Source organism: Fopius arisanus, unplaced genomic scaffold (assembly GCF_000806365.1).
Source record: "Fopius arisanus strain USDA-PBARC FA_bdor unplaced genomic scaffold, ASM80636v1 scaffold00032, whole genome shotgun sequence".
NCBI lineage: Eukaryota > Metazoa > Arthropoda > Insecta > Hymenoptera > Braconidae > Fopius > Fopius arisanus.
Window position 1 is genome coordinate 1,027,997 of NW_011887771.1, and position 25,457 is coordinate 1,053,453.

At 43.6% G+C, this 25,457-nt stretch overlaps 3 protein-coding genes and 1 long non-coding RNA gene across 15 annotated transcripts; 2 read left to right on the plus strand and 2 right to left on the minus strand.

The window, feature by feature from the left end:
- Positions 1–92: 92 nt before the first annotated feature.
- Positions 93–22,666, minus strand: tweek (transmembrane protein KIAA1109 homolog tweek). Of its 9 annotated transcripts, none has more exons than XM_011303582.1 (14): positions 22,512–22,666; positions 22,246–22,311; positions 22,067–22,169; positions 18,315–21,966; positions 12,521–15,791; positions 11,546–11,684; positions 10,946–11,179; positions 10,068–10,321; positions 9,778–9,807; positions 6,449–9,605; positions 6,112–6,308; positions 2,226–5,811; positions 1,621–1,644; positions 93–1,325 (listed from the first exon to the last, which is right to left on the minus strand). In XM_011303582.1, the coding sequence occupies exons 4-14, from the start codon at positions 21,896–21,898 to the stop codon at positions 781–783; spliced, it is 15,021 nt and encodes a 5,006-aa protein (XP_011301884.1). In that variant the 5' UTR covers positions 21,899–21,966; positions 22,067–22,169; positions 22,246–22,311; positions 22,512–22,666; the 3' UTR covers positions 93–780. The 9 variants fall into 9 exon arrangements, with proteins under 9 accessions (XP_011301884.1, XP_011301881.1, XP_011301882.1 ...); XM_011303579.1 differs by having other exon boundaries at positions 6,100–6,308; XM_011303580.1 differs by lacking the exon at positions 22,246–22,311 and having other exon boundaries at positions 6,100–6,308.
- On the plus strand, positions 15,962–18,038 carry LOC105265833 (uncharacterized). 3 transcript variants are annotated; one of them, XM_011303575.1, is made up of 4 exons: positions 15,962–16,316; positions 16,485–17,049; positions 17,205–17,540; positions 17,666–18,038. In XM_011303575.1, the coding sequence occupies exons 1-4, from the start codon at positions 15,998–16,000 to the stop codon at positions 18,036–18,038; spliced, it is 1,593 nt and encodes a 530-aa protein (XP_011301877.1). In that variant the 5' UTR covers positions 15,962–15,997. The 3 variants fall into 3 exon arrangements, with proteins under 3 accessions (XP_011301877.1, XP_011301879.1, XP_011301878.1); XM_011303577.1 differs by having other exon boundaries at positions 17,632–17,708; XM_011303576.1 differs by having other exon boundaries at positions 16,228–16,323.
- LOC105265832 (uncharacterized) lies at positions 22,474–22,902 on the plus strand. Its single transcript, XR_892104.1, has 2 exons — positions 22,474–22,558; positions 22,661–22,902. It is a non-coding gene; the product is annotated as an uncharacterized lncRNA (long non-coding RNA).
- Positions 22,892–25,157, minus strand: LOC105265830 (hsp70-binding protein 1). 2 transcript variants are annotated; one of them, XM_011303574.1, is made up of 6 exons: positions 25,079–25,157; positions 24,823–25,012; positions 24,363–24,579; positions 23,872–24,274; positions 23,563–23,800; positions 22,892–23,472 (listed from the first exon to the last, which is right to left on the minus strand). In XM_011303574.1, the coding sequence occupies exons 2-6, from the start codon at positions 24,867–24,869 to the stop codon at positions 23,262–23,264; spliced, it is 1,116 nt and encodes a 371-aa protein (XP_011301876.1). In that variant the 5' UTR covers positions 24,870–25,012; positions 25,079–25,157; the 3' UTR covers positions 22,892–23,261. The 2 variants fall into 2 exon arrangements, with proteins under 2 accessions (XP_011301876.1, XP_011301875.1); XM_011303573.1 differs by having other exon boundaries at positions 24,823–25,151.
- Between the last annotated feature and the right edge of the window lie 300 nt (positions 25,158–25,457).

Below are 25,457 nucleotides of genomic sequence, written 5' to 3' on the forward strand. Positions count from 1 at the left end.
CTGACGTCCCATCGGAAAAGTAACAAGAAATAAAGAAGTAAAAAAATAAACAGGAAGACAAAAAAAAACATAAACGAAAATTGAAGGTAAAAAAATATACGATATAAATCGAAAAAATTACGACTAGCAATAAAAATGATACGTGAGGGGGACAAAAACATGAAAAACTCATTCACCAAACAGCTGTACAGATTATCGTGAATATTTTGTTCCACCAATGACGATCATATGTTAACATCGATCACTGATCTATTTTATGAAGTGCAGAACGGAACGATCGGACGAATTCCCTATCATCTATTACTCGCGCTATTCTTATTCAATAACTATCACCTGCAAGTATGAAATTATTCAATTAATAATTCACACCCTTATTCCTCGATATAATTGCTCAATTGTTTCAAAAACCCACACAACCTTGCGATACGATGGGTAATAATTGCACCTAAATTTTTACTAACTACGAATTATTATCTCGTACAGTTGTCATCGCAAACGAATATTCTCGCATTCGAAAAGATCATGAGACTATCGATGGAAATTCAATAGTGAAAAGCTGAAATATCTTACCTTCATTCCACATTCATCGCAGATCAACTGATATTCAGTAGATCCGTCGAATTAATTTTATCTCGACCTAAAATCTTGACCTAAAATTTTATTAATAATTCCATTTAGCTTTTCAGTATGGAATAATATTCTTCGTAATCTCCCAAATTCATCTGTTGTTGAGTAGAAAAAAAAAATTAATAATCCAGTGTCTGCTAATCACAATCTGCCTTATTTGTCCCTCCTGGCGTCCTCGGGTGTCTCTTCACGAACCGCAAGAACCATTCTTAACATAAGAATAGCCAGAACCTTGTCCAGAGGATCCATGAAGCCTCTCTGCATCCACTTTGGTATTGTGGTACGTGCATGAGAGAATCCAAGCTTCTGAAGAATGTAATCTATTCCATAAGGCTCAATGCTCTTTCCAGCCCAAGACAAGAGCCTCACCGTTGGCTCCAGATGCCAGGTTTTGCATCTGTACGAACGCCAGTCCTTAATGAACATCTCGGCTGGATCAAACTGCTTTCTCCTCCTCTCGTCTTCAGACATTGCCGGAGTCGTTGATGGATTTGAAGGACCTGAGGCACCACTCCTCTTGTCCTGGCTCTCAGGACTGTTAGCTCTTCCTCCAGGCCCCATTGTCTGCACTCTCTCCTTTTCACTGAGGTACGACGTGATAAGATCGTGGAGGAAGAAAAACGCCTCTGCATCGACTGTCACAAATATGTGGTCCTCGAATTCAGTGATAAAACTGCACTCCACTAGTGGCTTTTCACCTGGAGAGAACGGAGACATTTGAAGAACGGAAATTTGATTAATTGGAAGATTGATAAAACTCCTAATCCATGCAACAGAGCAACTACAATCATGAACGAGAGAATTAATCAATGTTTATCGATATTTCAGTAGCCAGGGATTGAGTCCTCAGGGGATGAGAAATCTATGAATCTAAACTACGTTGCTGCTGAATAAGAAACTCATGAGGAGAATTATGAGAAGCTCGAGATTGCTGTCGGGGATGGGGAGACACTAAACGGTTTTTACCAGTTTCAGTTGTCTTCGAGTACTTACTATACAAAATATGTTTAGGCAGTCCTAAAAATATACAGAGAAAGAGATTGCAGAGTACTATAAAGAATTAACGTAAGTTGAAATGGAATTCAAGTCGGTTTGGGAATGTCCAAGTACTTTATAAAATCATTTGAGACATTTAAAACATCAAAATGAAATATAAGATGATTAAATGAGCTGTGAAAGTAAAGTCCTTGGATATTCCCCAACTGATAAAGTTCACTTGCATTAGAAAATTCAGGAAAAGTTCAGAGATAAGCCCTCCACCGAAATGCCGACTAATGCAAGAGACACATCGACCACATAAAAATTTAAAATTCTTCAATAAAGTCTGGTTTTTACACAGACAAAAATTAGTAGAGAAATCCAGTGCTTTCTTTAGGAAACTCTGTACTTATAACATCTAATTGAAAATCTTTTTCCTGTTTCTGAAATTTTATCACCATCTACCATGAAAATAAACGCAAAATCAACCGCTGGTTAACAACAAGCTACATAATTCCAATTAAAACCCAATAGTTTTCGAAAGAAAGTGCGAGATTTTCCCACTTTATTAGAGAAGTGAAAATGTCGAAGAAAGGATAAACCCCAGATCTGAAACTCACCGATGACATCAGGTGTCTTAGCAGTCTGCAGATGTTCAGTCTTGAGATGCAGCTGCAATGAGGGAAGTGCGAATATGACCTCTCTGCCATGTGAATGTTCCTGGAGCTTTCCAGACGCAGACGACGTGCTCCTGCCCCTGGCCCCAGTGGTACCCTCAGTGCTCTGCTCGGTTCTCTCCCTCTCGACACAAGGGAATTTATCAACAGCATCAATCTCGCTATTGGCAAAGGCATAATGAAACCACTCCTGAAGGCTCTTGAATTGTGGAGGAAAGAGGACACTTCTACTGAGTTTACAAACAGTTCCCATGGAGTGATGTCTGGCGTGTTGCTCCTGCTGTTGCCCCAGTGATATCGTCAAGGTCTGAACAACATGAACATCACAAGTACTTGGAGACTCAACGTTGGGAATTTCCTGGGCCTCAGTGGCAAAACTTATACACGGCTCTTTGAGTGAGAATAACGCCCAGTTCTTGCTCTTGAAGTTGATCCCATGGAAGCAAGCCAGACTGATATTGGTTCCATGAAGTTCCATTGTTCCTCCCAGGACAGTTCCATTATTGGGTAGAGAAAATCTCAAACTTCCCAGCTGCAGCCCAGCTACCTGTGCTAAAACTCGCTGCCAATGTCTGTGATGTCTGGCATCAGATAGAGCTGTCTGGTTCATCGTCCAGGGTCCCTCCATCGTTGTCCTCTTCTTCTGGCCCCTCTTCTTGAATGAATTACTGGTTACTCTCTGTCTAGGCTGCAGAGAACTGAACACTCTTTTACTGCTTTTAAACTGCTGACTGAAGAACTCCTCCAGCTTATAAAACATCTTGAGAAGATCTGCTGTCGTTGACTTGGAGATCATAATCTGAAGTTGGTCCCAACCGAGATCCCCATGCATGAAGATTATCGCTGGTCTTCTGGTGGGCATGAAGGCATCACCAGAGTTACTCCTACTGATCTTCCACTCGTCCCTGAGTGTCACGTCCAGGGAGGAGACTCTGGTCATGAGAACACTCGTTCCCATGTAGTCTAGTCTGAGCTCCAGGGCGAAGAGCTTCAATCCCAGTGTGTGATCAGGCTCAGTGCCAGGTTCTTCTCTGATATGAAGGTAGGTATCGATTTTACTGAGATCGATTGTCCCACCCACGAAGCCACTCTTGGCATCGAGACTCGAGCCTCCCAGGCCAATTCCAATGTACAGATTCTTGTGTCCAGTGCTGCCAATTGATAATCTCCCATCGGAGCGAAAGTCTTTGGTCATCCATGCAACATTCCCCATGACATTTCCCATATTCATATGTACATTCAATTTGGTAAAATTAATAGCAAATAGCACCAGTGTCTCCCACGCTGATTCCCGAATCTTAACACCAGAATTTGTTGTGTATTTGTCCGATGAGGTGAAGCTCCAGCCTCTTCCAATGTCCTTGAGACCTCTGGTCTGCCTTGGAAGCTCACTGTCAAAGCTCAATCTCAATTTGTCCCTGGTGAGTGTTGGACTAGGTTCGGGAGCACTCTTCGAGAGCATATCCCCAGGAGGATATTTATCACAGTGTTTGAGGAGTGATGAGCCCATAGCTGCCTCCTCCTGATTCAACAAGGGACTGTTTTCCCCTTCATAGGACGCCATTCCCGAGCTTAAATCACCTAAAAATAATCTCCTAACAATGCTTCGCCTGTACCAGGCTTTTGGAAACGCTAGGATTTCCGTTAATCTCCTCATGTCGTACTTGAAGGAAGCTGAACCAATATCGACGATCGTTGAGAACCTGATGACAGCTCTGCTGGTATCACCACCTTTGCTTAATTGTTCACTGTGGAACTTTAATTTTCTACTTCTTGATAAATTGACTTTGACGAATTCAACGTTTATACTGAGGGAATCCTTTCTCTCGCTGTCTGACAGTGGTGACCACTGCGTCTCCTTCAGTCCTGACTTCTTGCCACCCCCATAAGGATGAAATATATACACTGAAAAATCAGCGAGACAGCCTGTCAATGATAATCCACCAATAGCTGATTCACTCTCTCTGCTTCGACTAGACGTGCTGTTTTGGTGATTATTCATGTCATTAAACTCTGGGAGCTCCTCCTCAGCTCTTTTACTCGATGCCACTATGTCCAGGGATGGTAATTGAAGCATACATTCAACTCTCGACACAGGTAAACACGAGAACCTGAATGTCGATGGTTGACTGTGGAAATAAACGATGACATCAACTGGAAAACTGGCATAGACGTAGTTGGAGCTTGCTGCTGTGGCAGCCCACGAGGAGCTCTCATTTTCCATCGGAAACACGGAGTTTGTCGTCTGTCCACCACCTGGGAGAAGTATTTTTCCGGGGATTGGTTCCAACGTCTGCTCCAGATACTCAAGAATGTGGGGACTTATGATAGTTTCCTCTGGAATACTCTGGAGGGTCACCCAAGCCAACAAACTCGCCTTCTTCGTACCAATTTTTCTAGTTGGAAGGGACATTGGATTCGGCTGTTGATTTGAGTCTTCAGGAAGTGTTTTAGATTCATAATGAAGCTTAACGTCGAGCCCGGGAATATGAAAAATTGATAAATCAACTAAAGGTACAGCAGTCATATGTTGGAAATATCTCACTCGAGATCCAGTGGATGACGTTTTCTCCTTTCCACTCACGTGTTTTCTGGTGGAACTCGGACTACTTGGTTGAAATTCGAAATTTCCTCCTGAACACGATCTCTCTTTCTTCATTCTACTGATCAACTTCAGCTCATCCTCTCGATTAGGATCCTTCGTGTGGAGGACACATTTCCCAGAATTTATGAGAACTTTAACGTCAAATTCAAAGTCTATGTTGGGCTCCTGGGGTTTCTGGGGGATGATGTGGGGTGATGAAGTCGTGGAGGTCTGTTCTCGTGCAAAATAGTCGAGCAGGGGAGCATTTCCTTCCATGCTGTCGTAGCTTGACGCACAACTGCCATCTGGCCTCTTCCTCCTGAGTTCCACCTGTTCCCCTTCGATTTCCATGGTCTCTGGAGGCCAGTCAATCTCACCCTCAGGCAAACTGAGCTCCGACGAGGCACTGGGTAAAGAGGATTGACGACACATAGTGTGAGTATCGCTGAATGTTACCCTGGGACCTCCCAGGTTCCTCACCCTGACCGATGCGGATCGACTGGGACCACTTCGAGGGCTGCTTTCATAGCTAGCGGAATTAGCAGAGTTGACGTCTGCATTGAGATCCTCAGGGGACTCTAACTGGTGCTCTGGAGTAGGTGAGGGGACGATGAAGGATCTAGATCTGTAAGTATTCGATTTGGAATCCAAACCTAGTTTTCCTTTTATGCCAGAGGCCTTCACCGACTGCCTCTTCAGCTTCTGGATCATATCACGTCGGAAATCCTTGAAGACCACTGCCTCCAGCTCCTTTAGACGCTTCATCTCCTGCTCGATGGTACCATGAGAGGCCCCCAGAGATCGCAGGTCATTGATAATTTTCGCCTGCTCGTTCATTTCCTTCTCAATTAACTTTGAACGCTTCTTGGCATCTAAGGAGGGATCAAAGACAAAGGCTGGGAGGCTGTCTGTCCAGTTCTTCGATTTTTTTATTAGGATGCTCTCCTGTAATCCGACGAAATACTTTATTTCAGGGGATTGAATACTAGACTCTTGCAGAGTTCCAGGGAAAGACTAGAGAAAGTCCGAAAAATTGTAATTCTTTGAACCAATCCACAATCAAAAAAATGTCCAGGTAATTTACAAAATTAAAAATAAATATTCAAATGAATTAATTAAAATTCACCTCTCTTGTCCTTCTCGTCGAAAAGGGGAGGGACAAACAGGATTTGGATGATATTACATTACCAACATAAGTTCAGCACAAAAATAAAAATAAAAGGTACACCCTACTTTTTTCTTAACCTGGCTAGTTCCAAGATTTGGCTGATCAACGTCATCGCTGTCATAATCAGCTGATGCATTGGCGTCGTCTTCCTCAGATCCAGTGAGCATCGTCAGGGTGTGCCCCAGTGCCGAGAGCTGCTGTCCCACGTTAGTGTCCAGATGAATATCGACCCCTTCCATCTGCCACTGGACATTCAGAAGCCACTTGGCATTGTCTAGGGAGCAGAATCAATTTCACTTTATTTCATTCAATAATAAAAAATACTTTTACATACAATCCAATTTTTGATTTTTAAAATTTTTATTTCGACTTATAATGAAGAGAGAGAGAAGATGAGGAAATAAACAAACTCACCAGATTTGTCCTGTTTCTGTGCCACAGTTCTGCTGCAAATCTCGTAAGTCCCTTCAGACACGACACAGAGGTTCATGATATTGCTGTCGTTCATATCAGGTTTCCAGTCATCCAGAGAGGTCTCAAAGTCGTCAGCAAATCTCAAGCAGAGTCCCACGAATCTCCCTTTGCTGACCAAGCTCCCACTGCTGCATGCGGAGATGCTAGCAGTTTCCAGAGTCACAACGACAGCTCCCCTGGACTCGCCATCGTACAATCCCCTCGTCATCCCCCAGTTGTTGGGAGGAAGTGGATTCAGAGGGACACAGATTCCCATATCGTCGACCGTTAATTGCAGAAACAATGTCCCCAGATTCTGAGAGCTCAATTGCGACGTCAACTGTCCAAATGGAACTTTCTCGAATACCTGCTGAGTGGCTGTGAGTACTTCCTTATTGAGATTTGCTCTCTTCTCGTTCCAATACTCATAAGCATTCTTGTAGTTCAACCAGACGAGAATGGCCTTGTCAATGGCCATGGGTTGAATATAAATCAGAGGCCTCTTCAGAGTTATCAGAACAACTTCATTGTCAGCCTCCTGAGACATCTCCTCCTGGAAGGCATTTCGAAGGTCAACTCTGGTATTGAAGAACGCAAATTGCTGGAACTCTGGCTCTGCCTCCTCGAACATCACATTCTTCAACAGCTGTCCTAGCGATAGATTGATGTCTAGCTGAGCTTTACCGAAGAGTTTGGTGTTGGGATTTGGCTGTGCAGAGCCCGAAACATTCTGAACCCTATTGGAGAGCTGGAATTCCACAGCACCGGTTTCGAAACGAAGAGCGGAGTTCGTTGGTGTTGTTGCAGTCAACTGAATCCTCTTCAATCTGATGACGAGAGAGAAGAGTATTCTCTTCAAGCTGGAGGTTGCAGTGGGCTCCTCGTCCTCCAGCCACAGGGGCACTGGCTTCTCCCCACCATAGACTTTCTGCACGACCTCATTGACTTCTTTCATAAAGACCTTCTGCACGAAAACAAGATGATTCAGTAGATCAGTGGTCAGGGAGTTCTCGAAGACCCCAATATCGGCTGTGGCGTTCAGGTAGCTTCCCTGCTTCAAAACAACCCCATCAGCTAATTTACTGTCATTCAGACTGCTGGAGCCATCCTGGATGTACTCAGCAGACACGTGAACCTTTGGCAGCTCGATACTAGCCTCTGATGGCAGATTAGCCTCAGTAACTTGAAGCTTTGTGGTGAAACTCAGAGAGTGATGAGGCAAATCAATAGTGAATTTAGCTTTACTGCCAGTGGTCCCTGAAGAATTCACCTGGTCCATTTTATACTGGGCTTGGAGGGAGGGTAATAAGGCAGCAGTGATGCTCAGGCTCTGAAGAATAATGTGAAATTGCATGACAATGGGCTCGAGGAGACTGGGTCCAGCCACTGGTTTCTCTTCAGGTTCACTCTGCTTCTCAACATAATGATGAGGACTACCGGGGGCGTCTGAGTCCTCCTGCTGTTGACCTCTGGATAATCTCGACGAAGTTCTCGTGACTCTCAGCTCCTGTAGTGTCGATGATAACTGCTTACTGCCCCTCGTCATCATCCCATGAAGGGCCACTGGGTGTTGGGGGATATCCACGTTGACAGCACCTATCGTAAACAGCCCACTGTTTTTATCCTTCTGACGTCTCGATACACTCGAGTACAGGGCCTGGCTCTTTCCCACTGTCACCTTCACCACAGTCTGCTGATTCGGGGCGACACCCTCCAGCAACACAATCATGGTCCTCCCAATTTGTCCAGTCAAACTGCACTCCAGACTCGCAGGTTTGGATTTCTTTCTGCATGTGAAGCTGGCATGCAGGCTGGTAATCTCAGCCTCGAGTTTGAGACCACTCAAGGTCGCTAAGAGCCTTGTACGATGGATCCTTGCAACGCCAAAGATAATAAGACGTGTCCTCTCCCCAGCTACGACATTCATGTCCCTCTGAGGTGGAACTGGTGTGAACGAATGATCGTTCAATCCCTTCTCGACATCCTGGTCCTTCGTCTCGTTAAGATTCTCGTATTTTTTTCCACCCTTATACTGCTCTGAATCCGCTGAGAGGGAAAACCGGTGGGTTATAGTCTTCGTCTCTGGACGAGTGGCGTACAGGTCCAGGAGATAATAAATCGTTTTCCAGCAGCGAGGTGTCACATTGGATGGATCTTTGCATTTGTCCGAGATAATGGAGATTTTCTCGAGGCCTGAACTGCTGGGACTGGCGCCGAAGCTGGGGGTTATCACACCCTCTGACAGGTTAATGTAACCCTTGACGCTCTTTCCAGTGCTTCGGAATTTCTGAACAAAACTCTGGGGTCTGGAACGAATGCTGGAGGAGGGAGATATAACTTTTGGCTGTGTGGGATCGAAGGGCTTTCTCAGGATGGGCTCCTCTAGCTTTTTATCGAGGAGCAATTGCTCTTGGATATCAGAGTTCGAGGAGAGGCCTTTTTTGATGGCTCGATCATCGCTGACAGGATTAGCTCCCCGTTTTGGATCTGGCTGCTGCTCTTTCAACTCCATCTGGGTCTCTTTGACGTTCTGGTACATGTTGCTGATCTGGTGGAGCAGCCGCAGCAGTGGCATGTTCACCTGCTGGCTGATGTACCTGATGTGAAGACTAAAATTGACAACTGTACTCGTGTGCTTTTTCAGTTGCCCTCTGGAAATGTACAGGACGTTCTGACGTTGAATCATGTCGTCCACTGTCATGTCAGCCATCTTCTTGATGTCGATGTCTAATCCAATCCTCTCACAGAGGAACGCTGGCGTCTCCGGGGGAATATCCAAAGTGAATTTCGAACCCTTCTTTGGTAACTTCGGGGGCTTCTTCTTGTCCACCACTTTACCGAGTTCTGAAACCACTATGTCAATCCTCATTGTGTCCATTGTCCCCACCAGCGATAAATTCGAACCCAGGGAATCCAGGGACGAGACATTGTTCAGATTTCCAGAACCTATTGCTGATAACATCTGCTGGGGCATCACTGAGAGAGACGACAGTAGTGGCTCAAAGATCAGGTGAGCGTCCAGAAGACGAAGTGAATCTTTCATCGGATAGAGATACGCTCCACTCTGCATGTCAGAATCCTCCGTGTCGTCTGTTGTCATTGTGTTTATCTTGGAATCCTGGAATATTCCCTTTTTGATAATCCCTTGATGTGAAACACGATATAATGCATAATAAATACTATAAAGAGACATTGAACAAAAAAAAAAATTTTTTAAGTATTTGAAAATTGACATTCTTCAATTGATAAAAATAATTCATTCTCAGGGAATTTTTAACAAGTGAGAATACCTTAGCTGCCTTCTGCTCAGTCCGAAAGACCTAAGTACCACAGGACAATCACTTTTGATATGAATTTACAAAAAATTTCAGTAATAAATTTTCCAGTGAAAATACTCAACTCTAACAACGAAACGCAACGAGGGAAAATAATTGAGGAATTATTCCACTGATAACAGAACATTTAAAACTCACTTTTTCTCGAGAAAAAAAAATCAATCGCTTCTTTTAGTGGAGAAATCTATTAATTTGCGAGTATTTACGATTGTTAATTAAGATTTTGGGTGATTATTTGCACTCACCCAATTGCCCCTCAAATTACTCTTATCGTTATCTTTGATGAACTCCTGTTGCTTTGCCATCCAGCTGTAGAGATCTTCCTCGGTGTTGATGTGTCCTCGAGAGTGGTGAATGGTTGGGGATGTCATGTCATCACCACTGGCAGTGCTGTGATGACTGCCATGACCACCGGAGTAAATGCTGGGATTGGAGCCCAGTTGATGGGAATGGGAAACGTGGATCTGGGGCGGTTTTTCTTCTCGCAGGGTCCCATAACCTGTGGACATTTTTTATTCGCAGGAAATCGTTCGAGCGGACAGAGTAAGCGAAAAGGCGGTGAACAAAGTGCCAGTGTGACATTGATACTTGTTCCACCAAGAAGCAGGTCAACTACGACTCGTGCACTGTTAAAAATTTGAACTTTACGACGGGGATATTCTCCAGAAAAAAATTTCCTCAAAGAATTGATTTTTAAGGAGTAGAAAATTTGGAAGTCTTCCATTTCTACTGACTCCATCATTTCTTGTGTGATTTCGATCGAAATTGTTTTTGAATAGACATCATAATTTCCGATTTTTTGTGGCTGAATGGAATTCCTCAGAATATTAGGGAGAGACAATTTAATTCGAAATCCAACTCATGCAATGGTTGATTTAACATACTTCCATCTCAGATAATAATAGTACTCTCAAAGTTGGGGAAAATAGAAAAATGAAAAATTAATTCTCATTACACCCCCAGTAGATTTTCTTTAAAATGATATAAATAAAATTTTGAACAGTGTAGAGTTTATTATCTTGAGTATATAACAAACCCTCGGACAGGTAAAGCCCGCTAGGAAACCCCAAAGATAAAGACTCATGCAGATTAAATAAAGCCAGTGTTTCCCCTGCCAACTTACTAATGTTGTTAGGATCCTTGGGCTGACTGAACAGTCCACCACCAGCAAGTAATGGAAATACGATACTGGCACGTGAACTGACCGGTACCTGAGTGGGTTGAAGTGACTTTGCCCTTTTAGTATGTACAACAGGGGGTGATGGTGATGTTAATGAATCTGTTTGTGGTACCGGTGTTGACAGAGGGGTTGTCTCACGACCTCGTGGTGAACTCACTGGCACCGTAAGACCATCACCTTTATCCCATATCATCCCATTTAACAAGACAATCACAATTACGACAACGAAAAGAAGAGTGTCAAGCAGCTGAATTATTTACAACTGTTGGTCAACGTTTGTTAGTGCAGAATGATAACAATTACTACCAGCAGAAAAGCTCTTGCCTGTTGGCAAAAGTCCAGGTCAATCGAATTACTGATGCATTTCGTCGCCTTAACGTTATTTTTTCAATTATTTAATTCAATTGCCAAATGCTTGGATTGCGCCACATGATTTTAAGGCGACGATATCATCGATTTAATGACAACTTGAAATTTAGAGATCGTAGGGATCCGTTTTCACGGTGGAAATGTTATTTTTCATTCTTGCAGTGTGACATGTACCTGTCGATTTTTCCTGTCCAACTTTAATCTGCGTGTGCTTGTACATGTGATCCGTGTGGATGAGCATGGCGCACTCGTCAGTGACTTCTTGGTCATCTCCATCCCCAGCACTACCTTCACCGTCCGTCAGCAAATTCTCCTATTTTTGAAGCAAAGCCGAGAAGGAAATATGGTGATATGGGGTGAACACTAATCGGTGGGGTGAGTGGTTATTCTGCGGGGATTGCATCTATTTTTTTAATGCCTCAACCATTTAACCATTTAATTAACATTAACAAAATGTAGAGGTATTTTTCGAATTAAAAAACACGAAAAAGGCTATTTTTGGGGGAAAACAATTAATTCTTGATTGAATACTTTGCGAATATTTTTGCAAAAAAAAAAATAGTGCAATCCCATCTCAAGATAAATTGAAGGTATTGAAGAAATCATCTCCTTGGAAATTTCAATTCCTTCAATCTTGCATTAGTATTCGTTCATATTACTTGCTTAGGTTCAATGGAACTAGTATGATTCAATGACACTCAACGAGAATAACTATCAACACACTGATCTAATCTAACGCAGAGGCCCCCGTCACTGTGCAAATGCTCGCTCTGTACTTGATAATTCGGAATAAGCAAGCCCCTGTGAAGGCAAACTCAGTGTCGTAATAATTTCGATAGTCCGAACCAATTGTAAACAAAATTAATAAATCTTACGCCTCTTCTTATCAATAGCACCCATCACTGCTTTTTTTCGTACGGAGTGTCCCTACGAATTATTCTGTGTTCAATTATGATAATTATCCGGAGAAAACCTAGTGATTATTCGAGGACATCCAAGTATTTTTTCTAAACGATTCGTGCGAATCGAGGATTTAATTATTGCATTGTGTCTCCACTTCATGTCTGGAGTAAAAAGATATTAACGAAAAAAAAAAAATACTCGCATATCCTCAACGGATTGATGAAATTACAAAGTAATGGGACTCACGTCATCAGGATCAGAGACAGCGAATGTGACATTCAGAGGTTTGACATGTTTGGTCTTGTAGTTGTGCTCCAGGAGCAATGGAGTATAGAGAACATTTTTCCACTGTCTACTGAGGACAATCACTCCCTGCCTCAGGGTAGACAGGAGTGGCAGTTCATTTTCCCTCAGATTGGCATCAATGATCATCAGCTCACTCATCAGCACGTAATGCTGAAGAATAGAGCAGAGCTGACAGGATGGATCCTCCTGGAGTGTCTTAGCCAGAGGTGTGAGTCTGCCATATCTGCTCTTGATGGGCATGTGAATTCCCTGGACATCGAGGGCCTCAGCCATGAGGCAAGCCACAATAGCAGTAGATCTCCTGTACATGCTCCTGAACAGGTGAACAATTCTTATTGCAAATCTATTGCTGGGGTTCATCCAGGCATTGATTGCAGGCGATGCTGTGCTCAGTAGATTCCAATCCAGTCTCGTGAAATCGATTTTCCTGGTGATGGGTGTTCTGGGTGGGGCAGCAAAATTAAACCAAATTGTCTTTAACTCGATTATGCAAGACACTGTATTGCCATTTGCCATTTTAGTCACGAGACTCGTTGACGTTTGTTTTTTATCGTCCACCTCCTTCTTATCGCTCTTCGTGGTTTCCTCATCAGCCGCAGGTGTCGAGTCCTTGGTCTCGATTTCCTCGTGACTCTTGACACTGTCTGTGTAAAAAATTTCGGTCTCCTTCTTCTCATTCTGCCCATTATCTCCCTTTTCGAACTGTGACCTCTTGACGACTTTCAGTTTAATCCCCTCAAGGCCACATTCAAACATAATAAATCCGAGTTTATCCTCTCCATTGCCACCAGTGAACTCCTCAGTGGCCTGAGAACCCCCTGCCTGTTTCCCCTGCTTATCCCTTCCAGAGTCCTCACTGGGCTGATGGAGATAATAATCAATGCACTTGAGGGGTGATGATATCCTCGTGCAGGTGAACAGAACTTTTGAGTAGTGTGCAGGAATAGCAGTGATGACAGCATCCTTGAGGATCGACGACTCGTTTCTGAGTCTTCTCAATTGGGAATGAACCTTTCCAATATTCAGAGTGACGATAATCTCCTCTTGCTGCTTCTCAGAGGTCTCGATGTAGACCGTCTCCCCAGCTCCAATATCAGTGACAGCAGCTGACTGGTGCCCAGTGAGAAAAGCCTTGCTGATTTTATTGACTTTCTTCTGATTAGGAAGAACAGCCGGTTTGTGGAATGTCTGCACCACCTCCCTCGCCTGTTTATCTAAGTAAAATCGAGCTGTCACTTGATCCAAGCAAATGGCGAATAACGATACACAGGTAAGATCTCTGATGTTGTCGAGTGCTGAGAAGGAGATGATCTCCTCGACTACCGATGCCTGCAGCAGAGTTATATTGATCTTCGGGAGGATTATGCTACCCTGGACTTGCGTTGTGATGCTCTCCTCGTAGACATTTGTCTGGAGAGCTATTTTGCTCGTCTCATCGCCCTGTCCCAGCTTGACATTCCTCTCAGCAGTCGATCTCTTCGAGCTCGTCTGCACCTGACTCCAATACGACAAACTCTGATCCTGCTTCAGAATGTTAGCGTCCTCGACTCTTCCAATGCACTCATTATGCAGGTGATTGAGGATTGTCAGGGGATGGAGATTGGCCAGAGTTGGTGTTAGGGCATCGATGAATCGCTGGAGAGACTCGAGGACCATTGGGCTCAGCATAATATCAGCATCACCCTTCAGCTTGACGATTACAGTGGTCCTGGAGCCTGTCTCGTGTTGCACAGCGAGCAGCTCCTCCTCGTCTTTGCCAGTGTTGTCCTCCTCACTCTCCGATTGAATGAGTGCTGAGTTATCCCAGAGATAAGGATGAGTAGGGGTTTTGTTGGAGGATCCAGCCAGAGGTGAGCTATCATTTCTCGTCACCATCTTCAGGGAGGTGAAACCCTCGCTGACAGTCTCGAATTTCGGAACGTATTTTCCCCCAACGTATACCAGTCTTCCCTCATCAGTTCTCCTGAACATTGGAGTGGTGAAGGCATCACTGGATGAAGGAAAGGACGACTGCTGCCAGTTGGCGCACTTTACCTGACTCAAGTGGCTGACATAACTCGACATGAGGAGGGGCGAGTCGACGATTGGCTTGTTCACCTGCATATGGAGATTGACGAGAGTCATATCCTCCTGGGAGGACACAGCTGATATAAAACTCGAAGATGAACCTGAATGAGAGTCTGATGAATCCAAGATCTTTCGTTCACTCGGTGAATTTCCACTCTTCCCTTTGAACTCTCGATTCTGATTGGACTTTGGACTCTTCCTGGATGAGGTGTGGGGCTTTGTTCGCTCCAGAGTGTGAGCTTTCTCTGTCACCAAAATCGTTGAACTCTCGACGATTGAGAGATCTGAAGAATACTTCTTCTTCGTGCTGTCATTTCTCACTAGGGTAGGACCTGCTGAGGCTATTGATTGACGAAGACTCGAGGTTCTGCTCTCTGCTAGACCGTGACTCGTGTCCTCGTCTGCAGAGTAAAATGCTTCTGAGTGGTTCTCCGAGGACATAGAGATGGTCCTCTGGACCTCTTGCTTCAGTCTGTCCTCAGATTCTGATCTCGTGTAGAGGGAGTGCTGGGAGTCAGAGGCATTAACTCTGTCGGTGCTCTTTGCAAGTGGAGCTATCCTCAAGGACTTCAGATCACCAGTGACACTTGGCAGGGAATGGGGAATCGCTGACTGCTGCAAGAGTTCTGTCTCTGTTGGAGTGGTGAAGTAGTCGACAGCAAGTTTTGAGTCTGAGGCACTGCTTTTCGGACAATTCTCCATCTCTGGAACACTCAAGATGGATTTACTTCGTTCTGAATTGAGTTTCGAGTCTGAGTCGAGCTTCTGTGGGAGCTGGGTCGAGGGAGAGGCGTCCACCAGTCGTGAATAAGGAACATCTCGTAGGTTTGGACTTCTGATGGAGGTGTATGAGAAACGACGGGATAGGAGCTTACGATCACCTGTTGGACTCTCTGAGGTTGTGCTCAATTTTGTGCTCAGGCTCTCGTCGTTGGTCGAGTCTATGGCTGATGTTGAATGCTCGACACTCGGTTTCGAGGTCTGAGGGGTCTCTTGGAGCACTGAGGGCTTTACACCCGACCCTGGCTGGACTGTGTCCTGGAGGGAGACGTCTTGCAGGCTGTAGGGAGGTGTGTGGAAGACCAGCTTGTCCTCTTGGAGAATTGACTGGCCGAAACCTTTTTCTTTTCCTGACGTGTAGAGTCTGCAAATTAAACATATAAAATGGAAATATTTACCTAGAAAATGAGAAAAATTATTATCATTTGCAATAATCACATGGGGTGGGATGGCGTGAGGGGGGAGGGGGAAGAAGTAATTACTTTGGCATATCATTTCATCTGTTTTTTTTTTAATGTCGAAAAATCCATCGGTATAACCCCCCAAAATTAATGACAGCCATCACCTGCGATGGATGTAGAAAAATGCCTAGACAAAGATTATTTGGACTTCATATCTCGGTCTCACGAATATTACTCGAAACTGCTCGACGATGAAGCACGAAATTTGTGTGAAAACTGGCTGGTGAAAATTCTGGGTCAGAAAGTCGATGGAGTCCGCGACAAACGAAATCGAAATATATTCATGATGCACCTGTTGACACAGATGCAGTCAGGGGAACTCACAGGGATTTTCTCCAATCCACCAGGTGAAGGAGATCTTCCCTCATCAAAAAAACTCTTTGACAATTCGAATGACGACGATGAAGAAAGGGCTGAGGCAGTCATTGGTAATTGGTAATGAACTTGAAATATTAGAAATAGATAATTATTAAATCGGACAAGTTCTTCAATTAAGAACGAAAAATCAGTTAGTTTCCAATGACATTTAAGATAAATCAATAATTATGAAAGATATTAATTTTGAGATCAGATGCAGTCATTCAATGATTTTCCAGCAGATGACATCAAGGAGTTGTCTGACGAAAGATCTGCGGATGCTAGAACTTTCTACGCATTTCGTCATCTGCCTGATAATCAAGGAATGTACGGATTCATATCGTTGACCCTCGATCCCACAGACGACATCGACTACGAGATAAATCCTTGTACTGTTGATCAAAGCCGATTGGCACATGCCAAGGCCATGCGTAATTTCCAGGCAGGCAATATTTTCACCTGCTCCGAGCCCTCTGAACGCCAGATGGAGGATTTCTACTTGAACAACGTGGAGCAAAGAATATCTGGGGACGTTTCGAGAATGTTTGAGGACCTGCAAGCTGCCTCAGAACCCAAGTGCCTGAAAAAAGCTCAGGATCAATCTTTCCTGGATGATGCATTGAAACAGATAGACAGGGAAATCAAAGGAGAAGCCAGGGGGGATCATAAACTGGTGAAGTTTCTCTCGAGTAGATTGGGGGAGGACCTGAAGAGAGACCCCAGAATGAAACATATAGTGGATCTGCCAGATCAGCAGAGGCACTTGAGAATCCTAGAAATTCTGAGACAGAAATTGGTGTTGAGGTTGAGTTCTGAATTTTTTTATCAAATCATATTTACGTTGATACGAGAGATAAAATTCTTCAAGTTTATTTCGTCAAAGGATTTTAAAAAATCACTTCAATTTTTTGTAATTAAATCGTATTGAATGGATTTGGAGATGATTTTTCTACCCACAGGAAACAGGAAAAGAAGCAAAGGAAGTTGCTGACGAAAATGGAGGAGAGGATGATGAAGGACTGGGGCTGTTCCTGCAAGGAGGACGAGAAGTCGAATCGTATGTGGACTCTGGCTGTCACTCGACCCTTAAAGGAATCGGTTATGAGGAAATTGCAGGAAAATTATCCTCCAGAGATAATCCCAGTGTTCCTGGAGCTTCTGTCTAACGATCGTCAGGTAATTTTGGAGAATGGATTGCAACGCCAGCAGGATCTCATCGAAAGCATGAGGGTAGAGGGGTATCGAGATATTCAAGTGCACAAAGCTGCGTACAACAACGCACGAGATTCCTACAGGTATTCCAATTAAAATAATCTAATGATGAAAATGTAAAAAAGCTTCAAGATTTAATTTTTTTCAATTTCTTCTTATCCTTTTTGTTTCAAGTTCTATCTGCAGTAATTTATTTTATCGAAAATAGGGAATGGAATGAAATTCTGTCGAACGTCCAGGAGGTGATGTTCAAAGCTGGCACCGAAGACAGAGAAAAAAATGACGATGATAGCCCCGATGGCTCAGAAAATCTCGTGATAGACATGATGGCTCAGATGAAAGAGACAGAGCAATTGATTGCCGATGAGGCACGCAGGGGCGACGATATGACATCCAAAATATACGAGATCAACTCTTGGACGTTCTCTACTGATCGAGACAAGGGCAAGGACTGGTCTTGGGAGGTTAAACTTGAAGTGGAAAAGTTGAAAAATAGTGTCAGCGAATATCAATCAGTTATTCAACGGCAGAACCAGAGAATCAAGTACTTGAAGTCTGAATTAAAGTCTAAATCGACTTGATTTTAAAGAGAAATGAAAATAAAAAATGAAAAAATTAATTGGAAATTTTTTCCATTTCGAAATCAATGACATTTTTTTTTTGGAAACTCTTGTCCTGAATTTTCTGTCAATTGACATTTAAATTAGCCGACTTAATTAGTTCACAATCAGTTGGTAAATACCTCCCTCTAGTAAATATTTGTGAATATTTTTCGAAAGCAATTTTCCTTGATAAATTTAAAAAGATCCAAAAGTGTCTTCAGTAATTCTTAATTAAAATAATTCTTCGACACTGACCTGTACGCAGCAATGTTAATTCCATCCTGAAGATCATGATACGTGGGTTTGAAGAATCTGGGGCCATTCCTATTTCCCCCAAAGAATGCGCAGCCACCGATGCAGCCACACTTGGCAGGTTTCACACCACTCTCCTGAGGCCACAAAAACCACAGCCTCTTGGTTTTCTCATCGTGAGTTTTCAGGTACTTGTTCTGGACAAGATGTAGATTGTGCTCAGGTGTGGGTAGAGAGATGGCAGCCTCGATGATAACAGGTCCCAATGAAACAGATCCGACCTCCAGCCAGACGTCAGCCCCATCCCCAGACATTCGACTGCTGGTGTTGGTGTGGGACCTGGCACTCCCAGTGGTGTTGGTATTTGAATTATTCGCAAAATGCCCACCTCCATAGACAAACTGTCTGATCAAAACAGTTGGCATGAGTCCAGTGACCCCAGATTTCACCTGATGCCCATGTAAATTGCACGTGGAGATTCTGATGGGTGAAATCCACAGCTGAGTAGCTGTTCCAGCTTCCTGAAGATAGAGATCAATGGCATCAACAGCAACTCTAGTCATCCTGTACTTGATATCCTCTGAACTGGGACACCTGTAATGACTGTCAGCATCACTCTCAGGGCACTGGAGAGGTGGTAGCCCATGGTGGCACTGATGAGGCAATCCAGGAGGTCTGAGAATATTCTCCTTATTCATCACCATCAGGACAAAAGTCTCGAGGGAAGTGACGAGATGATGCAACTGAGGAGAAGTGATTTTACCACTGAGTTTCCCCAATTGTATTTCAATCAACCAGGCGTACTCCAGTGTCTCCTGATCCAAACTTCGTCCCTCAGAGCTGAACATGGCATGGCCCCTCACCTGGAGGGCAGATAGCATCAGATGGCCCTGTGTCAGGTGTCTCTCTTTACTCGATCTTATTACATTATCAGTCAACAGCAGAACAGCAGGGGAAAGCAACAGCTGCAGCTCAGTCTCCCTAAATCCCTTCTTCAACTCAAAGCCAAATCTCTCCAGGAGAATTACAGGACAGGGTGGATCATTCTCGCTACAATTTTTCACCAGATGACCCTGAATATCGTGCATGGTGATACCAACAGTGACTTCAATGGGCCGATAATGTCTGGGATCGAAGGGCTTCGAGGATTTGGCGTCCTCGTCCTCCACTGACGCCTCCACCGAGCTGTTCTGATTATCCCTGTCCTTTCTCTCGGTACTCTGGACCGTTGGACGACTCTGTTGCATGTCTGTGAACGCCTGATAATCGCCGAAGATGTTCTCCTTCAGGTGGAGAAAATTTTTGATGAGGGAACCGTAGATAATGAGAGTTGAGGGTCCAATTTCGAGTTCTAAACTGACTTTGTCTGGGGCTATCGACTGGGGATCAAATTTCTGGCTGCCATCCTGAGTCCACTGGAGTCCTGGTGACTTTCTGCACCTGGGGATTCTCATGGGGGACAGGAGTATCTCCTCCTTCTCTGGGGTTGTGATGTTGGCTTGGGGTGTTGGTCCCAGTGGGGGACAAGGATGGTACGTGTAGTGGATACTGATGGCGACGATTGGAACACTCCAGCAGTCGATCCACCCCAGGCTCTTCTGGCACACATTCCTCCACTTCTTCTGTGTCGTCAGATCCGATAGCTGCTTGCACGTTCCATCCCTCGTCATGATCTTGGCGTTTTTGTCCAGTGCCAAGAGAATTATCCTACTTGTATTGACCTCAGGCAGGTAGAGAGACAAATCAACACTCTCCCCCTGGATCCAAAAGCCCAGGGGAATCGTCACTGGGAGAAAATCGACGAAGGGAAGGCTGAATGACAACTCAAAGAAATCCCCACAGAAGGCGATGTGGGCGTTCTCCTGGTTCTGAGACGAACAGTCAATCCAGTTGTATTCATTACAAATCGTTATCAACTCGAATTCTTTAAGGAGAAGACTAAACTTCCAGGTGTAAGGGACAAAATGCAAGATATCCGGTCTCGTTTTGCTCGCCCAGTCGTTTATCATATCCTGGAAGAACTCCTTGTGAGAGTAAACCAAATTAGCTGTTGCCTTGCATCCAGTTAAATTCAACGTCCACTCCTGGTGGTCATTCCACCTGATGGGATAATGGCACTTCACCCCAAACTCCAGTGTCTCACTCTCCACGAGACTTCGGTACTGCAGACTCGTTGTTGCCTCGAGATGCAACAGCTGTCCAGTGATTTTCGTGGTATATCCGTCCTGCAATACAATCCAGGGCATCGTCACCTCGAGATAAGATCCAGGACCAACATTAACATGAACAGCATTGGTCTCTCTATTTTTACTGAATAAAATGTCAACAGTTGCCTCATTGAGAGTCGACAGTCTGATATCGAAAGACTGGACCTGTCGTTTGTCCCCTGGGGACGGCGCCTTAGTGACCTTGAGGGGTTGATAATCATTGGGGAAGAAGAACTTGAAGAGATGCTCCCGTTGTCTGTCAGCCCAGGGTCCGTAAGAGAAATCAGTTCCCTTTCCACACTTAACGTCAATCCCCCAGATGGGGGGCATTGCCTCCACCATATCTCCATTAGCCAGTCTGATCATCTCAGGATGCTCTGGGACAACCCCTGGCTCGTCCATATAATAATAAACCTCCATATTGTTGGAACTCAGAACGACGAAACCCTCCCCCATGTACCTCGGTGGATCGTCCACCATTCCTGTGTACTTGGGGGAGGGTGCGAGAATTACCTTGAAGTTCTCAGCCTTGCACTTGGTAAAATGCATAAAATGATCGTGTCTGGAGGCCGCTGGTTTGGTAGAATAGACAAAGTGAGCCTCCTCGACAGTGAGGGAGAGAGTTGTGGGGACCAGACGATTACCAAATACTAGTCTCCCTGTACAGACGTCTAGCTTTATCACCGGTATCAAATCCCTCCACGTTCGAGCTATCACGTGTGCCTCTTGCTTTCTGATGTTCTCCACGTGTCTTGACACATCCATTGCATTTATCTGCTGACGAAAATCATTGGCTGCATTGTTTATAGACGACGAGTCCTTCTCGTTTATGTGATTGTTGTGATTGGACTCCTCGTCGGGGAACATCTGCGGGGAGAGGCCAAATGTTTCCTCCAGGTGGGCATACAGCTCGCATCTGTTGTAAACATGAAGCTCAAAGCCATTCAACAGAACTGAGAGACGAGTGTCCGAGTGGGAGAGATCTTCAGAGACATCTTTTGGAACGTAACTTCTCCACCATCTGAAGATCAACCAACCGTCCTGGATTCTGAGGCTGTAGTCTGTCGTTATGTACACGATGTCTCGGAACATTATCTTTCCACTCAGGGCGCTCAGGGTAAAGGCTCCAACCTTCACGTAACCGTCTCGGATTATGAAACGATTCAAAAGACGTGTCAGGATGAAACCGATCACTCGGGAATTGTAGTATGTTATGTAGATCAGCCAGGAGATCGCTGACACCAGGGAACACAGGAGGTAGATGAAATTACTGTCCATTTTCAGGTCGTCCAGGATCACATGGTCTGAGTAGTTCCAGTAGGAACTCGCTGGCTCCAGACCCGAGAACGACGGGTGTGTCGAGTTCACCTCTTGCTCCATCTTTTCAGGGCTTTGTGGCCGGTCTAGCAATTTGGAATTCTAGAAGTACTTTCTCCTCTCGTGTCTACCTGAAATTATCGTATCAAATTTTTACTCTATTATTTAGAGTCTAAAAATTCTTCTTTCTAAATTTTTTAATAATAAAAAATCTAGGAAAAAACCACTCACACATTCTGGAATCATTGGCAGTCTGTTGGGTTTTGTACTATCGCAAATTCCATTTTTTAGCTCCTCACATTATCAGAAAGCTGTCTTTAATCGTTAATATTTTCTGTAAGAACGATACGAGTTTGATGAGTCCAGAATCATTCCAAAACTTTCAAAAATACCTCGAAAATTAAACTAACCAGATAAAATAAATAAAGTGTACAAATGCGTTTGTTTATGCTGTAACTGGGAGTCACCTCAGAATCCTATTAAAAATTAAAAAATCATGAGTGGATGACGATCGCCTGTGACCAGCACCATATCATTCCCTGGAGACTGATACGGTAATTCTCTCATTGCTCATCATGAATCGTCAATAGATTGATAAGTGACAGGTGATAATTGAACGAGTTTGTGTGTGTGTTGGTGTTCTGAACCCAATTTCGTATGAATCTCTCCATCTCACCTGTTCGTTTCTCCTTCCATTACCACACATTGTCGCAATAACTGTTGGTCTGTTGATTATTATTTCGTTGATTCATTGAGCTTGAATTTCTGTCAAAGGACCATTGTCGCGTGCCAACATTGTACTACTAACACTGTCATTTTTTCTAGTTTACCGATCAACTCTACGACTACAATTCGCCATTGATTACAAGTCGACTGATAACCAGACAACTTCAGAGCTGTTCGAAACGTTTAAAGGTCGACTAAACTGACAGCCGCGGGAGAATAAAATGTCTTTATTACATTTACATAATAATTAACGTCCAACTAATATTAATAATATCATTCCTGAACTGTATGACATCTGATTCAAAAAGGATGTTAAAAAAGCCATAAAAATTATTGTTAATCAATTCTTTATTGTCCAAAACTAGTCAAGTGGAAAAACGACGTAAATTGATCTAGTTTTCTGTTCATATCTCCTAAATTAAAGCAAAAATGAAAATTTCTATAACAACCTTTTTGGTAGAGCTAATTAAGAATTACGAAAAAGGTTATTAGAAAAATTTGGTTATCTCCCTTATTTTTGGAAATATTTTCAAGAAACCTAGCAGAGTTGAGTTGATTATTTCGTTTTCCCACTTTGCTGCGAAAATGAACTGAAACACGTCTGAAAAAATTCAAATTAGAGGAAAGTTTGGAAATTGATTGAATTTTTTCCTACGTGAAAACAATCAAATGAAATATTATAAAATATTGATTAGAGTAGCTATCTATCTTGATTCATCGATTGGTCAGCGAAGATTTTATCGAGTAACTGGGCACAAGACTGGGCCTCATCAACAGCTTCTTCAGCGTTTAAATCTAGCAGGTGACGTTCCAAGGTCTCCTTAAGCCTCAATTCAGGTCGCCTGCACTCTCTGAGAGCAGGGAGATTACTGTCGAGGGTGAGACTGTTAAGAATATCCAGCAAACGGTCTCTAAAAAACACCAGGAAAACATCCATCACAGATTATTTAATCCGAATGCCACGAGAATCCTCGGTTTGAATTTGAATTTATTTCTCTAACCTGGTGTCAGGAAGAGCTGTCGACATTGCCAGCAATTCAGCAGCTTGCTTTACTAGCCCCATTTTAATCATTTTCGATCTGATAACATGTGCATTCTCTTTATTGCAAAGTGCAGAGAGCAAAAATGCTGATTTTATCTGAAGTTTTTCGATTGGACTCTGAAGGGCTCTCATCAGTACTGCATATCCATCATTGACGTCCATGTACTTCAGTGCGAGGGCGTTACCTCGGACGATGCCTTAAATAATTTTCATTTAATTAACTATAATTGTTTTTAATCACAAAAAGAAACAAAGGAATATCACTCACACGATACTGCATAAAGCGACTTGATCCTCGCTTGATCTGAGGGATCAGAATCGACCATTCCCAGCAGAATAGGCATGAGTCCCATCTCCAGGACCTTATCTTGACAAAAAGGGTTGTTCTGGGTCAGCTCAGCAATGATATCTGCGGCTTTCCACCTGATCGAGGCGTGAGGGGAGTTCAGACAGTGACCGAAGATGGAGAAGCCCCCGATTTTATAAAAATCGTTAGCAATGTCTGTACTGTCGATGTATTCGGCAATTACTTCCAGGGCATTTTCGTAATCAGCTGGATCGTCCTCTGGACGCAATTCCATTACATCTCTCAGAAGTTTTATCGACTTCTGCAGCTCTTCGATAACGTTCACTGTCAGAGAATTGATTGCCTCGTTCAGAAACTTCTTTCTCTGGAAATTCAAGGGGTATTTGATGATTTTGATGTTTTCAAAGATATTTTTTACAGTAGTTGATATTTTTGAAGAATAAAATCCATGCCTCCTCGTCCATCGGAGTGAAGTGAGTGCTATGAGGTGCGTCTTCTGCTTTCGTAGCTTCCATGGCGAATCTCAAGAGCCCTTGAAGATTCTCTGGTTGTCTTGGCTGATTTTCCACTGGATGCATCGGTCCAGAGGGTCGTGCTGCCTCAATGGACAGGGGTCTGGTGCTGCTTGCATTCTCATTCGCTGGGGTTTTACTCGACTCTTTGTTATTACTGGAGACAACATTTTCAAAAAGAAATTAACAGACAGAGTAACTACGGAAATCATTCCTGTTGTAAATTGATAAATTTGGATACATTAATTTTTCATAACCTTAATTATCCACGAATATCTTCCAAATGGAGAGAGATAACCAAATTTTCTTTTCATTTACGAACTATTCACGGAGAGTTGAAATATAAGACCTTCAGTTACTTATATTACTTCAAGGACTCGTTATTATAGAGTTTGCATACCTGTTCATTGTATTATGCTTATTTTTGCGTGACTGCGATGTTCCCATCCAAAAAATTGATGACTTATACAGATAAACTGAAATCTTAGGACATAACTGTCAAATAGTATTGAAAATGCATCAGGAGAATAATTACAGCAATCAACAGTGGTCCTTTGACGATCACCAAAATGTTTATGTCAGAATAATTTCTGTAACAATGTACCACTTGAAGTATTTTGAGGTTCTCATTATTTAAGTTACCAGAGTTTCCTTACAATGACAAGAAATTGTACGAGATTTTCCTACGTTAATTACGTCATACTTTACCCACAGTTAAGGTATGATACAGGCAGGTATTGTCAAGCCAAAAACAGGGGACAAGTTCTCTCAGGCGGCACGAGACAGCGCGGCGGTCACTATCACCAAAGAGGATTGAAAGTAGAGGCTCAGTTCTCGGGGTTTGAGTGACCCCAGCGGCATCGTAGTAGCCGACCCCATAAGAGGGAGGGCGCCCACACGCAACGCTGGGGTATCTGTCGTTAGCAGACTCAGCGACTTCTCAGTAATATCCCTCCAGCTTCCCTTTTAACAACTCTGAGCTCTTCGATGCCTCAGATTCCACTGACTGGAATTTTTGACGAGCTGATTTCAGAG

Bases quoted from the DNA above. Each gene is read 5' to 3' on its own strand.
- LOC105265833 (XM_011303575.1), top strand. From the start codon at position 15,998: ATGGATGTAGAAAAATGCCTAGACAAAGATTATTTGGACTTCATATCT. The intron at 16,317-16,484 runs GTAATTGGTAAT...ATGATTTTCCAG, and splicing joins AAGGGCTGAGGCAGTCATTG to CAGATGACATCAAGGAGTTG. The intron at 17,050-17,204 runs GTTGAGTTCTGA...TTCTACCCACAG, and splicing joins AGACAGAAATTGGTGTTGAG to GAAACAGGAAAAGAAGCAAA.
- tweek (XM_011303580.1), bottom strand. From the start codon at position 21,898: ATGGAGCAAGAGGTGAACTCGACACACCCGTCGTTCTCGGGTCTGGAG. The intron at 11,180-11,545 runs GTACATGTCACA...TATGGGATAAAG, and splicing joins TGGACAGGAAAAATCGACAG to GTGATGGTCTTACGGTGCCA. The intron at 9,606-9,777 runs GTATTCTCACTT...GGAATATTCCAG, and splicing joins CTGAGCAGAAGGCAGCTAAG to GATTCCAAGATAAACACAAT.
- LOC105265830 (XM_011303574.1), bottom strand. From the start codon at position 24,869: ATGGGAACATCGCAGTCACGCAAAAATAAGCATAATACAATGAACAG. The intron at 24,275-24,362 runs GCATGGATTTTA...TTGAATTTCCAG, and splicing joins TCACTCCGATGGACGAGGAG to AGAAAGAAGTTTCTGAACGA. The intron at 23,801-23,871 runs GTGAGTGATATT...AAATTATTTAAG, and splicing joins GTCGCTTTATGCAGTATCGT to GCATCGTCCGAGGTAACGCC.